The 12,061-nt window shown below is 45.0% G+C and overlaps 1 protein-coding gene across 11 annotated transcripts in view; it reads left to right on the forward strand.

Annotated features, from left to right (window-relative positions):
• The first annotated feature begins 1,324 nt into the window (after positions 1–1,324).
• MAGI2 (membrane associated guanylate kinase, WW and PDZ domain containing 2) overlaps positions 1,325–12,061 on the forward strand; it is a 702,246-nt gene continuing 691,509 nt past the window's right edge. For 4 of the 11 annotated variants that reach the window (XM_054273706.1, XM_054273633.1, XM_054273624.1 and 1 more), the window contains exon 1: positions 1,331–1,707. In XM_054273706.1, coding sequence (XP_054129681.1) covers positions 1,407–1,707 — 301 coding nt within the window. In that variant the 5' untranslated portion in view covers positions 1,331–1,406. Of the gene's footprint in view, positions 1,708–12,061 lie in introns of all 11 variants that reach the window. The other 7 variants (XM_054273605.1, XM_054273614.1, XM_054273642.1 and 4 more) reach the window with 4 other exon arrangements.

Consider the following 12,061-nt stretch of genomic DNA (forward strand, 5'->3'; position numbering starts at 1 on the left):
AGGACAAATAGCAGGAGGCAATCGGTGCGAGGGTGGTGAACACTTGCTGGGTAACAGTAAATTCAAGGAGAAGAACTGCCACCCCTCTCTTTGTCATACCCTCTTCAGCGGTAGCACCCACCTGAGCCATCAGCTCTGGGCTCAGCACCCAGCGTAAATAACAATGCCCATGTGCAACTCAATGAACTGAGGTCTTCGCATGGAGTGAAATGACTCTGCAAACGCCCGTGACACGGAGATCCCCGAAGCAAGCAGTTGTCCCTCGGTTTTGCAGCCACAGCCAAAGCCCAGCTGCCTTTGGTGCTTCCCGGCCGCAAGCAGAGTTCCTGAACCGCAGGACCGTTCCCGCTCCGGCTCGGGCAGCTCCCCCAGCGATGCCCCGGACGGTTCGAGGGCTGCCGCTCCCCTCACAGGGGCGGGGCGGTGCCGGGCCGGGCCGGGGCGGTACCGGGCAGTGTGTCCAGCCGGGCCGGGGCGGCACCGGGCAGTGTGTCCAGCCGGGGGCAAGCGCTGGGCAGTGTCCAGTCAGGCCGGAGCGGTGCCAGGCAGTGTGTCCAGCCGGGAGCAGGCGCTGGGTACTGTCCGGCCGGGCTGGGGCGGTACCGAGCAGTGTCCGGCCGGGCCGAGGCGTGCCAGGCAGTGTTTCCAGCCGGGGGAAGGCGCTGGCCAGTGTCCGGCCGGGCCGGGGCGGTGCTGGTCAGTGTCCGGCCGGGGACAGACGCTGGTCAGTGTCTGCCGGGGCGGTGCTGGGCACTGTCCGGCCGGGCCGGGCCGGGGCGGTGCCGGGCAGTGTCCAGCGCGGTATCGGTCAGTGTCGGCCGGGCGGGGCAGGCGGCGGGGCCAGCGCCCCAGCTCTCCCGAGCGCCCCCTCCCGGCCGGGGCCGCGCTGGGGCCGGGCGGGGGTCGCCGCTCTCCCTCCCGCTCGCAGAGCGCCCTGGCCCCCCCGCCCGGGCCGCTCTCCGCCTTCTCCCGGCCGTGCCAGGCAGCCTCTCTCTCGGCCTTCACTACCGGGTCAGGCGAGGCGGGAGCGGCGAAACAGCGCCCGCCTCGCTCCGGCACCGACACCGACAGCCCTCCTCCTCCTCCCCGCGCCGCGGCCGTCCCCTCCCTCCCTCCTCCCTCCTCCCTCCTGCCAGTTTCTCTACAACTAGTGCATCCACGCGCAGGCAGGGTCCGGCCGCCGCGGCTGCCATGGATATCAGCTAAAGCCGGGAGCAGCGGGCACTGAGGCGCTCCCCGACCCTGCTGCAGCCCGCGGGGCCGCCGGCCGGCACAGCCGCGGCCGCTCCGCCCGCCCCGAGCCTGCCCGGAGGAGCGCGGCTGCCCCGGGGACTGGGGCCACAGAGGGACGGGGGGAAGAAGCACAAGACTGCAGGGAGGGAGTCGGGCAGAGCATCCCCACGGCAATGTCCAAGGGCTTGAAGAAAAAAAGCCACTGGACGAGCAGAGTCCACGAGATCGTGATCGTGAGGAACCCGGAGGGACAGCTGGGCTTCGAGCTGAAGGGGGGCGCCGAGAATGGGCAGTTCCCCTACCTGGGGGAAGTGAAGCCCGGCAAGGTGGCCTATGAGGGCGGCAGCAAGTTGGTGCCGGAGGAGCTGCTGCTGGAGGTGAACGAGACCCCCGTGGCCGGGCTCACCATCAGGGATGTGCTGGCCGTGATCAAGCACTGCAAGGACCCCATCCGCCTCAAGTGCGTCAAGCAAGGTAAGGAAGGCACGGGCCCCCCTCTCTGCCCACCCCCCGGGGGCCGGGGCAGGTCTGGGGGAGCGGAGGGGGAGCAACTTTGTTGCTGCAGTTTGACTTTCCCCCTCCCCGCCGGAGCCGCCCCCTCCCCGGCGGCGGGGGGAGGATGCGAGCGGCGCTGCGCGGTACCCGCAGCCGGGCGAATTAAATGTGCGTCAGTGACAGCGCTTCGCCATGCCGGCGGGGCGGGCGGGGGGCGGCGGCAGCACCCCCTGCAGCCCCGCTCTCACGGGGACGGATCCCCCTGGCCCGGCCCGGCCCGGCCCGAGGCACCGGCCCCGGTCCCGCCTTCCCTCCGGTCGCTGCTGCCGCCGGCGCTGCCGGGGGCCGGAGCGGCGGCCGGGCCGGTGCGGAGCGGGGCTTGCCCTTGGCTTCGCCCCTCTCTGGGCTCCTTGGTGTGGGGACAGGGGCTGCCGCCAACCGCCGGGTCCCTGGTGGCGCCCAGGGTGGCTTCAGCACCTCTTAAGTGTCATTAGCGGAAAAGTCATTCATTTGATCCCTGGTGAAAACGATCGCTAATCCCAGGGAAGCTCAGAGCAAGTGAGAGGACAGGCAGAAAGAAACTTTTGGGAGAGAACGGTGCACTCTTGCCTCGCCTCTGTTTCGCTTATTTATTTTGAAGCGTTGCAATAGGTTAATGCGTTTCCAGGAAAGTCAATAGAGAAGAGACGCCACAGATGCTGTTTACATGTTTGTTTCTGCCCTCTTTAAACTATGCTGAGTTGAGTTCTCTGCAGCTGAACGTTCCCGAGGAGGTTTCTGCTACCCCAGCAGCGTTTCTGGAGCACAGGAGCTGCTCTGGGAGCCGAGTCCGTAGGTGCTCCTGGGCTATGGGTGGTGCAGCGGCTGTGGGCGTATCGCTCAAGTACGCATTCCAGCCGGGCAGCGAGCCCAGCCATTGAAAACTTGGGAATTTCTGCGGTGGGAAGTTTTTAGATACCATGCATCAGGGGCGCTTGTGCTCTGCAACTCTATCCGTCAGCCTGTGCTCAGAGGACACAGAGGAGAATCTCTCTGGCACTGAGTATAATTTGGCAATTTTGCTTCCTCTTTGGAATTGACGGTTTATTGTTTAAAGTACAATTTGTGATACTTCTGAATGCTTGAAGAATATGCTAGTTATTAGTTTTTCCAGACATGACAGAACCAGTAGAAAGAACCTGATTTCCACTCAGGCCTTCAGAATGTACTTTATTGTCCGTTCAGTTATCTCCATGAGGTCAAGCCTCTATATACAGATATGATCTGGGACCTTTTTATTTGTCCTTATAGGTAAGTTGTGCAATGTGCTGTAGATCATATCTTGACAGTCAGGCTGTGCAGGGAGACACAAGAGTTCATGTGATAAGCGAAGATTAAAAATGACTATAATGGATTCTGTCTTGCCAGTATAGGGTCATCTTTGGGCTCCTGAACTCCTGGAAAGCTGCTCTGTACTGTCCTCTTTTTATTAATAATTTCAGTGTGAGTGGTTTCACTGTGATGGGATTCAAAAAGAAGCAGCATTTGAAGTGTCAAGAATATAAGGGTAGATTGTCAGCAAACCAATTTCAATTTTTTGTTTCAGAAATCCTATAGATTCTTTACAGTAAGGCAAACTTAAGGTTACTTTGAGTTGCTATGTGAATCATATGTCCTATCTCTTCACTGTTTTTATAACATTTCTCCTTAAGTCAAAGCAACCACTGGTGATTCATTAATGTGTGCACTCGTAATAAATTACCTGTCATACATGAATTAGGGACACTAGTCAGGCTTTTAGTCTGGGAATTACTGCAATCTTCTGCATAAGACATAAGGGATAAATTCTGAATTCTACCTAATTCTGTGTATCTGTACCTGTATCTCTACATACCCGAGGAATTCCAGTTCAGTATGTTAACTCACTGCAGTTTTAATGCAAGTTCTCAAAGCACTGGCCACATGTCTGTGTGTTTGGAAATGACAGCTCAGCATAGATTCTTGGACTGAGAAAGACTTCCTGGCTGGAATGATCTTTCATGTGCTCCAGCATCCTTTATGCCAGAGAGAGAGGCCTTTTGGATCCAACTTCCTATTGGAAAAAAAAAAAAAAAGTCAATGGTTTGTGCACTTTACTACCTGACTCCTCCTTCCAGTGTCAGCCGGTGCGTCCCTGCGCCCCTCGGTGACAAAGCACAGGCAGCCACGTTACAGCAATATTACTATTCCCTGACAGTGCTTTGCAGCAGCGTGTAGGAGAGAAAAGGCTGAGCAATAAAACCTTTACATGTTTTTGTAACTTTTTTACTCCTTTTTAATTGCAAAGCACCTTTAGTGTGCTGGAGCAAGGTTAATGACTCCATTATCGTTGTTTCCGCATAATTTATCAATGCTATCGCTGTCAATTAGAATAGCATGACCTTGAATGCACCATGTGACTGTAGCTGCTTCTTCAGTGCTGCCTAGGAATGAAGTCAGAGAGAGAAATGTGGAGGTAGGACACGACTATTTATAATGTGATCTTTAAGAGACTGTGAGTATTTCTCTTGTTTGAAAGTTTTGACAATTCAGCAGTGAAAATTTACTTGTAGATGGAATCAGGGAATGGCTGGATTAGCTGTTTTAAAGCATAGAAAAGGTGCTTTCATGATTTTTCCTTATGTTATGTTTGATTAAACACTCCCCTCTCTGGAATAATTAAATACTTCATCATTTATTACATTACTAGATGAAATACTACTTTGGAAAAGTCTAATGGAATATTGCTGTTTTGTGTTAGCTAAATATCTCGAGTTATAAAAACCCCAAACATACAATGTAGGAGTTGCTGCATATTATGAGGGGGAGTAAACTTCATGAGAAACTGATTTGCAGTTCCATGATATAATTCAACATGAATTCTTCTAGGTATAACAGCAGATAAATAAATAGGCTTTTAATGCAGGATGTTGTGCCTCGTTTTGCATGAGGAGAAAAGACTGCAAGAATCAATATTATTATTATTTAGTCTTAATTGTAAGAGTTCACAAAGAAATATTCCTTGGAGACTATTTCCTGTTTGGGTTTTTTTGGGTAGTTTCTTTTTTGAGAGCCACTTGTTGTGCTACTGTTGGCAGAATCACAGAGAATCTCTGGAAACACATGGGATGAGGTCTTGGCCCAGATGAAGTCAAAGGCAAAGCTGTCTTTGACATCAGATAAAGAAGGCAGGGTTTCCTCTGCAAACCCCTATGCTTTTTTTGAATATAAACCCTTCCGATGAGAGAATTGTATACAGCAGTTACATTAGTTGGGTGTACTGCAAATGCACATTTTGACCTTCAGCTCCTTTGGGTGAGGATAAGAGCCTTTTACTGTTCCTTAAAGAAATACTTCTGAATCTCAATGTGTTTGTTTTCACATGCAGAACAGTTTGGATTAAGTGCTGTCTTCTTCCCACGCATGTACAGATGCGTAGTTGTAGAAGTAGCAGCATGTTAAGGAAAGGCATCTTAATTTGGATAAGTAATCACATGGGGAAGAGTCATACAGGGAGCAGTGTTGCCTCCAGTTCCACTGTGTGTTCCCTGCTGTCTCAGATCCACAGCAATTCCCAGCAGTGGCTGGCCAGGTGTGTGCTGTGCACACTCACTCCTGGAAGGGTTGCATGAACGGCCCACTTGGTTGTACTGCATAAAGCAGGATTTTTATTCTTTACCAAGAGTTATAAACTTCCACAGATGCCCTCAGCAGAATCCCAGTGAACAGTCTGAAAACATGGATTTCAGAACTCAGGAGCATTGGAGCAGATTTTGTCCTGGAGCTCCTGCCTGATTTCATCTCTTTCTCAAGGAAAGTTGTTTGGATGTATTAAGTAACCAGGTGATCTGACCAACTGAGCAATTTAATTTATTTTTAAAAGTATTTAGTGGTATGACTATTCGAAATATGAATAAAACAGACACTGTCTATGGATATTTTCTAATGGCTCTTATCTGACTCTAAATAGTCAGACTTTAAGTGTCAATCCCTAATTCTTTAGCAAAAAATGCCACATTATGTGGCCTTTAGTACACATAATGTAAGGAGGAACTGAAGTTTAATTTTCTCAATCCAATCATTTGCTTAATAGTAAGCATATTCTAGAATGTTTTGCTGACTATAGATGTACTTGGGCATATTTTCAAGTGCTTTCTCAGTCAGGAAAAGCTTTGGACCCTCATTAGGATGGACACAAGAGCAGCCAAGTTTGGGCAGACTGCATCCTCCACATCCTATTCCTGGTGGCTGTGGCTGTGGTTGCTGAGCAAAGACTAAAAGGACACAGGATGGTACTGTCCCAACACCCACTGATTTGTGGCTATGGGGTTTAGTAGCCTTGTAGTGTTTTTTCTTAACGGGTTCATCCATAAACTTTACAATTAAAACCTGGCTTAACTTTGAAAATTTCATTTTAAAGTCTATGGCAGGCCATTTGACAGAGAAATACAGCAATGCTGTCATTTTCCAAAGCTTTGGCTGCATGTGTAAACATGTTAACTAGTTAAAATGTTAGTATTTTACTACAGACTTTTTCACTCACAAATTCCTAAGTATAGTTATGGATTTTTTAAAATGTTTCTGGTTATTTAAGGTCATAAAAAATTATCTTCCACATTCATTAAAACACTCTGTGCATATAGATACTCTTTTGGTGATATTTCATTCCTGGATATTACATACACTATTCTCCAAGATGGGAATGTTGGATATAGCTATCTTCACAAGAACAGTATTTTGAAACAGAAAGCTGCATGATCTTCCTGAATAAAAGAAACAAAATCACAAGGGTCTTTCAAAAATCAGACCCAAAGAACCCTGAAAACCTATGTGGTTTACTTTCCTCTATAACTTTTGCATAGATAGTATTTGAAAATAAACGTATTTCTTTTTCCTAATTTGTGCTTCTTAGGATTTTATTAACTCCTGAAATTAAATTCAGAGTTCTTTTTTTACCATTACTTTATGTTATTCTTATACTTGTCCATCTTAATTTAAAGACCATTGAAGCTGACTTCTGACTCATGTAGCTTGTGATTTATTCTTCAGCTCCTCCAGAGAGCTTGTGATGTTTCATGTCAGGGACTCTGCGTTCACTGGCAGTAGAATTATAATCATCAGTCTTTTTCCTTCCCTGAGAATTACAAATGTGCCATTAAAGGATGGGGCCATGACTTTGTTAGTGCATCATTTCCTTGAAGAAATTAAATAATTGAGAGTGCTCTGCTTAGTTCTGTTTAGTGACATTAGGTAAAGTTAATTTTACAGTAAGACTTGTACATCTGTTGATATTGTTGACATCAAAGGAAAGTCCTGGTGTGAGGGGGTAGAATTGTGTCTGACTTCCTTTATGCATCCTATAACCTCACCTGCATTAATTCAGCATTTCATGAAAGATATGGATTCTGAGCTTTTCTTTCAGTGTTCTTGATCTTCTCCTTGTTCTTTATAGATGAGGAGCTCCTTTCATGACATGAAAGATTCTATAAATTATTCATCTGCATATTTTGTATACAAGAAGTGGTGTATGCATGGAAAGAGAACTCCTTCAAAAGGGACTTATGGGAGGAGGTGGTCACAACTGTGATTTAGAAAGAGTGATGGAAAGTGCTGCAGTAGCTGTAGAAGCAGATGTTTCTTGTTCTTCTCTTCCTCATGGTGCTATAAACAAATAAAAAAAAAAATTACTGGGGACCATCAAGACAAAGTTCAAAGAACATAATGATATTTTTTGACTGTGTCAACATTCTCAAACTAATTTTTTTCCTTATGTACCTAGGTGTTTATAAATATAACAATATACATAAAAACTTAAAAATTAGTACAATCTTTGGTTTTTTTGAGACTGGTAGAAATTTTCATCTTTAGGTTGAGATTGTGTAAGAATTTGTATAGAACTGCTATGCAAATATTGCTACAGTAATACTTCAGAATATTTTTCATTTAAGTTTTGGTGAAAATATATATGACAGTTAAAATGAACTCATACACTCTGGTGGTCAAGCAATGTACAGAATGGCACAAGATTTTGCAGTGGGAAATAAAATAATCATAAACTTTAGAATAAGATTGACTAGATGCCTATCTAAGTAGGTGCAGTCTACAGCACAGAGTTGGAACTATTTATTGATTTCAGTGGCAAAGTGCCTGTCATTGAGTTTTGTTGCTGAATGCCATTGCAATGCTGGCCTTAACTGAATTTTTAAAAACCACAGAGGCTGTGATCCCAACAGTATCTCTTCAGCACACCCAATTTGTTACAAATCTGCTTTTCTTCAACTTCATAGAAATCCGTCCAGTAAGAAGGCGTCTTACTTTTCTGGCCATTTGTTTAGCTTTCTAACTGTCGGCTGAAACTACCCAATGAAAAGTGGAATGGTGGGCTGAAGCATGAGAATAGAAAGATACTTAAGGGCTTTAACAAAAATTATTTAGCATTCCTAAACTGGACAAAAATTGGTAAATGAAAATCTCTAAAACAGTACTTATATGGTTTGAATGTTCTTTTAATGTTAACCTGAAATCTCTCATTTATTCAAACCTGCTATCCACAATTTGGAGACTTCACTAGAAGCTGAGCTGAAGGAAAGCTGTTGTTTGTGTGTATCTGCCATGTACTTATCCTTTTTACATTATTCTTGAACTCCTAGTCAGTACCTTCAGATTGCTAGAATCCAGAAAGCCTAATCAAAAGGTAGCTTGCTGTCAACACAGCACTACCAGGTGTCTTCTCATTCATACATACATTATGATTAGTAATATATGAATAATGCTGTTTCGCTCTGCTTATCAGCTTCAGACATTTCTCCTGGGTGTCTTTGATTATTTCCACAGCACATGAATTTGAGATGAAGGAAAGCAAGACAAGGAACAAAATGGAGAAAGTAAAATCATGTGAAAGTTCCAGGAAAAAAATTTAGAGATTATTAAAGTACATTACTGGTTTTAGAATTTATGTGTTCTGTCATATTCAAGAGAGAGTACAACCCTGTGCCTGCAGCACAGGAAAAATCAGCACAGGGAACATGTGTTTCCTAGGTCTGTCTTAGTTTCTCAAATCATAGAATCATTTAGTTTGGAAAAGACCTTTAAGCTTCTTGACTCCAAGCGTTAACCCAGTGCTGCCAAGTCCACCATTAAACTGTAACCTTAAGTGCCACATCTCCAGGGTTGGGTTACTCAGCCACTTTCCTGGGCAGCTTTTTCCAATGCTTGACAATGCTTTCATAGAAGAAATTTTTCCTAATATCCAATCTAAACCTCCCTTGTGGAACTTGAGGCCATTTCTTCTTGTCCTGTTATTTGTTACTTGGGAGAAGAGGCTGACCCCCTCTCCTTTTGGGCAGCTGTAGAGAGTGATAAGGTCTCCCCTGAGCCTCTTTTTCTCTAGGTAAAACACCCCTGCTCACTCAGCCACTCCTCATCAGACTTGTGCTCCAGACCCTTCCCTCTGTTGCCCTGCTCTGGACATGCTCCAGCACGTCAATGTTTGTCTTGTGATGAGTGGCCCAGAACTGAAAACACAAGATTGTTGATATATTGAGCAGGCCTGGCCCAAATAGTGAGCCCTGAGGAACCCCACTCGTGCCTGCCCAGCGGGATGTACCTTCATTTCCCCCCACTCTCTAGGCCCACCATCCAGTCAGTTTTATGTGCAGCAAATGGTGCTCCAGTCCAACTGGTTTCTCCAGAAGAATGCTGGAGTAAAGCTGTCCCTCTAAAATATGCACAATTAACTCATTCCAAAGGAAAAAATAGCATTCCTGCTTCTTCAGATGAAAGCATGAGTTATTGTTAACATGTCTGTGTTTCTGTCCCAAGTTCTCATGAAAGCTGGGTGAAGCAATGGTGCCACCTGAGAAGAAGAGGAGAAACACATATTTGTGTAGGATTACTTTCCTACATGAGTGATGTTCCTTCAAAAAAAAGAGATTTACCAGGTAGTGTTTCATCATGGACAGAACTGCATGCTGAGTTCCTTGCTGCTGAGGCAGCACCTCAGCCTCCCTGGCTCTGTTTCTGCTTCCTTCTTCTCTGGTACCAACACAGCCATGGTGTCATGGCCATAAACACTACATAGTGGTAGTGCAGAACCATAAATACTAAGTCATTACTGCACCTTTCTTTTCAGGCCCCTGACCTTGGAAAGCAAGGGCAACAGTCCAGGTATTCAACACCATGTGAAAATGGAATTAAAATACCAAATGTGCATGTGTTTTATGATTTTCAGGAAAGACAAACTGGCTGTCTGCTGTCACATCCATAGATGAAATAATGCCTTTCTATATACATTTCAATATAATATTTTTGTTACTTTCTTGAGCCATCCTTGGTTCAGACCAGCACACTTCATGGAGGCCCCCCATAAATTTGCAAACCCTGTCTGCCACCAACATTATTCTTCTTGTCCACTCCAAGCCTTTTGTGCTAGTGAAGCACCTTCCTGTGTTGCTGGAATTCATCTGGAACCTTTCAGGTAGCACATCTTTCAGGTCTGGCATTAGCACCAACTAGTTTATTCTGCCAGAAAGATATTCCTACCCTCTGTGCTTGAGTTCAGTTCAGAAAGCATGCAGAAACTTGTTTTGACACGGAATTCTGGCACTCCAGATCATGCCTGTTCTAATGGGAGAAAGGCTGGTGTGACAATCTCCCATTGTGCCTGGTCTGGGGGGTGTGTGGCACAGCCTTGACAGCATATGCCAGTCCCTGTAGCCAGTGATGGCAGCCATTTCATTGATTTATCCAGAATTAATAAATTGTCCACAGAGTCCCCAGATTACTATGCTGGGGGCCAGGGTTTTCCTTTGCAGTCTGTTAGGTCAGACTCTGAGGACAGAATTGAGGTCACTCACTCACTCTCTGCAGAGTCACAGTGTGTTTGTTTTTAAAAATGCTGGAGAAATATTGTGTCCTCATTATAGAGGAAAAAAGGGAAAAAACCCCTAGAAATAGACTTCATCATTATGAGTAGTTATCTTAGATTCGCTATACATAGCAGAACAATGGAAAACAGTGGTAGAGTATAATGAGCAAAAATTTCTACACTATACTAGCAGGTACATTGTGTAGCTGTGTTAATGTAACATTAGTATTCCAGAGTGGAAATTCTTCCTGCAAACAGGTACAATTTGTATTTTAGTACTTATCTATTTATTAATAGCTTTGTATCTCACGTTATCCTTGCATTTGTCCAAATGAAATGTGCAAAATGATTTTTTAAATTGCACATTTTAAAGTTCTTTTTGCAATAATAATAAAAAATTCTTCCAGCTTTGTTACCATCATGCAAATCATGAATTAATCTGCATATTTCTGATAAAATATTGCCATTTCATAAAACAACACCTAACCAGTCCTATAGAAGTTGAAAGGAAAAAAAATTGGGGCATCAGTCTCATTCCAGGACATCCATTTCACATGTAAGTTCTTATAACACACACCATTTTTTTCTACCTAAACTTAGACTGAAAAGTGATGAACAGTCCTGTTTGTACCCCATATGAGTTACACTGAATAGTTTCTATCATGTTACATTCTCACAGCTGATTCTAGTATGAAATGGAATGGCTGTGTTCATTTCTGTTATTCCCTTACTAAGTCCTTCTTTGTGCTAAATCTGCATTAATAAATGTCACATAAGCCTCTCACATGCTTCCAAAATGGTATGTTGGAATAAACAAGTATTAATCCCATTATATTTTAATTCTCTGGCCTTGGTTTTTTTATAGGAACAGCAATTTTTATTTCCAAGTGTTGCAGGGTCCTGTTGCTAGCTTGAAAAGCTAAAAGATCATGCAGGTGCTCCTATCACGGCATTGAAATCCTTGTGAAGTGGGAGAGGGAGCAGCTGCTGAACTCTTGCATCATACTGATGGAGGAGCTGAACACTTCTTCAGATTAAACTATTGAGTGCTTTGCTTAGGTAAAGTGTGATTACCCCCCAGATTCCCTGTTCAGTCACTGCACTACTCATTTGGAAAACTCTCCTTGAAGCTCAGGCCTGCTGGGATGCCTATTCTGCACTTGATGATATTAGGTGGTTTGCTCTGACTCCTTTTTATATATATACATATCCATGTATATATATAGTAATCATACAGTCATTATTTTTACTGGTATTTCTGATTTCTCTTTCCATGTGGGTTTGTTATATCTGCCTGTTGTCTCACACATGAAATCTGAACTCGTGGTGAGAGAAGCTGCCTTTTTGTTGTAGCAACTAGCATGGCAATTTCAAGTTGAGAGTCTCTCGTTTCTATGGCAATGGGAGGAAGTATTCACATTAAATTCAGAGTCTAACATAATGAATTTCTTGGAATTAGTTGCTGGAAAT

This window comes from Melozone crissalis, unplaced genomic scaffold (genome assembly GCF_028551555.1).
Source record: "Melozone crissalis strain CALT ecotype California unplaced genomic scaffold, PUWL_Pcris_2 ptg000004l_1, whole genome shotgun sequence".
Classification (NCBI taxonomy): domain Eukaryota; kingdom Metazoa; phylum Chordata; class Aves; order Passeriformes; family Passerellidae; genus Melozone; species Melozone crissalis.